A 4,861-nucleotide genomic window follows, 5' to 3' on the forward strand; every position below is an offset into this window, starting at 1 on the left:
TACTGAATCGTTAAAAATAATTTGTTTAGATAAATTAAAATATTCAGTCTAATAGAAGTTGTTGTTGGTTTGACACCATGTTTGAATATGTTCATGTGCAAAGCTAAGATTTGTTCACCGGTCTCCTTTAACTGAGTCCATAAAAGTGTAAAGAAAGATAAAATAAACAGTCCCGGTTTGTTTAAACAGGCCAACATCCAACAGGCCAACATCCAACAGGCCAACATCCAACAGGCCAACATCCAACAGGCCAACATCATCTGGGACTCCAGGCCTGACTGGGACAAAGAGAAGCAAAATGTAAAATGATCAAAATTATTAATAATATTAAAGCGCACCAAGAAAGGCATCGCTGTGTGTGCGTGTATGTGCGCGCGCAGTATGCACTGGGAATGGTCTGTGGAGCCAATCCGCTGTTCATGCAGATGACGTGCTGATGTCCTACGTCAGTCAAGCCGCACACAAACACACACGCGCGCGCGCGCGCCGGTGGGAAACACACTGTCACACACACACGCTTCCTCAGGGAGGCTGGTGAACCAGCTCCGGGCCGGAGCAGAGCGCACTTCCAGGCTTCGCGGCGCCGCAGCCCACCGAGACAGTGGAACAGTGGAGCTCTCTGCGCCGCACTGCTTCGACATGGGAGACATGGGGGACCCACCGAAAAGTAAGAGACTTGTTGGGGGGCGAGTCTGGCGAAAACTTTGGAGTTGAGTCGTTTTGCAATACTTGAAAAAATAAATGATTGTTGGCCTTTTAGTTATTGTCTCAGAGAAACGCAGCTCCTAAAAGCAGCTGAACTTTAATAATAATAATATAAATAATATTATTATTAATAATAATAATAATAATAATAATATGTTTTCTGCTCTTGCAGAGAAGAGGCTTGTGTCTCTCTGTGTGGGCTGTGGGAACCAGATCCATGACCAGTACATCCTGCGGGTCTCCCCGGACCTGGAGTGGCACGCGGCGTGTCTCAAGTGCGCGGAGTGCAGTCAGTACCTGGACGAGTCGTGCACGTGCTTCGTCCGGGACGGAAAGACTTATTGCAAACGGGACTACATCAGGTAGGACTGCCCGGGACCGGACGCCTTTTCATCCGACCGGAACTGGAGCTGCGCGTGCTGGGTCTCTGCTCTAGTTTTTATTTTATGAATGTTTCGACTCCATCCTGGAGTCCTGTTTTATGTTAGCATGGTTTGAGTAGATATTTTAACACAAGAACTTGTTGAACATGTGCAGAAGTCGCATTTCAAGGTTCAGGAGAGACTTTAAAAAAATGTAAAGTTAATAAAAATAAAAATAATAATCTGACAGAAATCAGCTCATGTAAATTATAAACTGCTGTGGGACTCATCAAGATGCTCAGCAAGATTTATATTTATATATTTTTATTTTTATTAAATGTCTATTTTACAATAACACGAATTACATCTGCTGAAACAGAACAAAAATATAAAAAATGTAAAATAAAACCATTTTTATGAGCATAACTAAACTGATGGTGGTATTTATAATAATAATAATAATAATAATATAATATTATAATAATAATAATAACAATAATAATAATGAGGTGTGTCCCGCAGGTTATACGGGATTAAATGCGCTAAATGCAATATCGGCTTCAGCAAGAACGACTTCGTGATGCGGGCTCGCTCCAAGGTCTACCACATCGAGTGTTTCCGCTGCGTGGCGTGCAGCCGCCAGCTCATCCCGGGGGACGAGTTCGCGCTGCGGGAGGACGGTCTGTTCTGCCGGGCGGACCACGACGTGGTGGAGCGGGCCAGCCTGGGCAGCGGAGACCCGCTGAGCCCGCTGCACCCGGCCCGGCCGCTGCAGATGGCAGGTCAGCACCTCATCCATCCATCCATCCATCCATCCATCCATCCATCCATCCATCCATCCATCCATCCATCCATCCATCCATCCATCCATCCATCCATCCATTTATTCAGTTATTTATTTATTTATTCACTTATGTATTTATTTATTTATTCACTTGTGTATTTATTATTATTATTATTATTATTATTATTATTATTATTATTATTATTATTATTATTATTATTATTATTATGGCTGGATCATTGTTGTGTTGAAACTTTGCTCTGACCCGCCTCGTGTGTGCGTCTGAACACTTTTTAGGATTAAAAGTTTTTTATAGTCTGCGTTTAACTTTTATTGGAGTTCTTGTGCTTTAGCCTTGTTTCTCTTAAACCCCTCGTGATGTCCTGCACACCAGGCCAGGCACGGTTGATTAGATAAATCGGGACAAATATACCGAGTTATCAGGCAGATGCGCGTGCATGCCGCAGGGCGTCAGCGAGCTCTGCACATCCGGCTGTCAAAACTAAGACGAGTTGTTTTTATTGATAATTGTAATGAATCCTCCTGATCAGAGGCCTGCTGTCGATCAGACCTGCTGTCGATCAGACCTGGATGAGACTCTCATCTTCTCATCACAGCAGCGGGACACTTCCGGGGTCCTCTGCTGGTTTTGTTTGTCTTTTCTGCTCTAATTGTCACCCAATGTGAAAAACAAAACAAAAAACAAAACAACCCCCCCCCCGCTTGTTAGGTGATATGAATTTTTTCAATGAATTTTAATGGTGATCATAAAAGTTATTTGTTTGTGTCTTGTGTGTTGGACCTTCAGACTTTTCATTGTTTTTAATCTTCTGATTTTAAATAACATGAAAAGTCTGGAGTCTAAGTGTGAACGGAACAAACAAAAACCCTAAACAGGTCAAAAATATAATGAGAAGACAAAACACTTGTCTAATATTAACATGTTAATATTAAACATGTTAATATAACAATATTAACATGTTTAGTATTAAATATTATTCCGTTGATGTTTTGTATTTTGGAGAAATTATAAATTATTTTTAAATTGGATTTGATTCTGGATCATTTAAGGAAGTCAAACTTGTTGTTTTGCGACCCAGGGTGGGGTCGGGACCCCACCTTCATTGGTCTAATTTATGTGTTGCTGGGTGACCGCTGCGCTGCATGTCCCCCCCCCCCCCCCCCCACCAGCACCAGTGACAGGTTTAAGCAGAAACAAAGGGATTAATGGAGGATGACACTGAATCCTGACCCACTAACTTTGCGCTTGTTTCTCCAACAGCAGAGCCGATCTCCGCGCGCCAGCCCGCGCTGCGCCCTCACGTGCACAAACAACCCGAGAAGACGACGCGCGTGCGGACGGTGCTGAACGAGAAGCAGCTGCACACCCTGCGGACCTGCTACAACGCCAACCCGCGGCCCGACGCGCTCATGAAGGAGCAGCTGGTGGAGATGACGGGCCTGAGCCCGCGCGTCATCCGGGTCTGGTTCCAGAACAAGCGCTGCAAGGACAAGAAGAAGTCCATCCTGATGAAGCAGCTGCAGCAGCAGCAGCCCAACGACAAGACGGTGAGACCCCCCCACACCAAACCCGCCCCTATACGATGGTAAAGCTGTGTGTTAATCGCGAGCGTCCTTCGCGCGCAGAACATCCAGGGACTGACGGGGACCCCGATGGTCGCGGCCAGTCCGGAGCGGCACGACGGGGGCATCCAGGCCAACCCGGTGGAGGTGCAGAGCTACCAGCCCCCCTGGAAGGTCCTCAGCGACTTCGCCCTCCAGAGCGACATCGACCAACCCGCCTTCCAGCAACTGGTGCGTCGCTGCAGCACTGGGGTGTGGTGGTGGTGGTGGGGGGGGGGGGGTGTCTTTACAACATCCAGGTCCTGCTCAGTGTGGGGACTCTCCTGTCCAGAATCTTTCTCCCGCGGCTGGGGGGGGGGGGGGGGGGTAATTTAGATGATTGAAAATGTTTAATTGCACCTTAAAAACCGTGTGTGTGTGTGTGTGTGTGGGGGGGGGGGGGGGGGTGTCTGTCCGGAGAGATCTTTTTAAATTTACACAAACATCTGAGCTGGACCTGCAGCTCCTGACAGATTTTATCACAAAAAGGACACTCATTTAAAAAGGTGTTCATTTAAATCTAAACATTGTGTCTAATCCTGATTTTAAATTCAGCCTGCCAGATTATATTGGAGATGAATACAAATGACTTCTGCACATTATTCATTGATTGATTGATTTAGAACCGATCAAATCAAACATTTTCTGCCTCTTGGAAACCTAAAATTATGAGTTCAGAGCCACAAAAAACATTTGGCATCAGTAATATTAGAACGTGTTGTTGAAGGTAAATTATTAAAAGATAAAGTTTAAATATTGATAAAAAAATGAAAGCCAGAGACCTTCATTTATTTTAATTGTTTTTTTTTTATGTTAGGCAAGCGTTCAATAACTCTTATAATGCAATTGTCTTATTTATGCAGAATTGCTGAACGACTGAGTGAAAATCTAAAATTTTCTGTCTGTCCCCTCAACAACCTGCCTGAACGTATTATTATTATTATTATTATTATTATCATTATACATGTGCAAATAAATAAATAAAAGACAGGGAAATTCTAAAACTAGGCTCCTCTGGTATTGTTATGAAAATCAATCAAATTAATACCAATGATTTATTTATTTATTTATTTTTGTTTCTTTGTTTTTTGGACAAAGCTTTAAAGAGGACCAAATGACCACATGTGGCCCTTTAGGACAGGAACAAAGAATACATCATATATATATATATATATATATATATATAATATACAGTTTATTTATATTGCTCCAAGTCACAACAGAAGTCATCTCAGGGCACCGAACAGAAACATTCATGTACATAAATAATAATTTAACATTATTTATCTGAGGAACAGACTGTTTTGAATTTAACTTCATCACAGAACTCTCATCTTGAGCAAACATGAAGGAGACAGTGGAAAGGAAAAACTCCCTCATGAGGAAG

At 43.2% G+C, this 4,861-nt stretch overlaps 1 protein-coding gene across 2 annotated transcripts in view; it reads left to right on the top strand.

Annotated features, from left to right (window-relative positions):
• Nucleotides 1-493: 493 nt before the first annotated feature.
• Nucleotides 494-4,861, top strand: part of isl1a (ISL LIM homeobox 1a) — a 6,354-nt gene continuing 1,986 nt past the window's right edge. The window contains exons 1-5 of one of the 2 annotated variants that reach the window (XM_037680622.1): nucleotides 494-667; nucleotides 878-1,067; nucleotides 1,590-1,849; nucleotides 3,134-3,420; nucleotides 3,499-3,666. In XM_037680622.1, coding sequence (XP_037536550.1) covers nucleotides 640-667; nucleotides 878-1,067; nucleotides 1,590-1,849; nucleotides 3,134-3,420; nucleotides 3,499-3,666 — 933 coding nt within the window. In that variant the 5' untranslated portion in view covers nucleotides 494-639. The remainder of the gene's footprint in view (nucleotides 668-877; nucleotides 1,068-1,589; nucleotides 1,850-3,133; nucleotides 3,421-3,498; nucleotides 3,667-4,861) is intronic. The other variant, XM_037680623.1, reaches the window with a different exon arrangement.

This window comes from Nematolebias whitei, chromosome 8, assembly GCF_014905685.2.
Source record: "Nematolebias whitei isolate Nwh7 chromosome 8, NemWhi1, whole genome shotgun sequence".
In the NCBI taxonomy this organism is placed as follows: domain Eukaryota; kingdom Metazoa; phylum Chordata; class Actinopteri; order Cyprinodontiformes; family Rivulidae; genus Nematolebias; species Nematolebias whitei.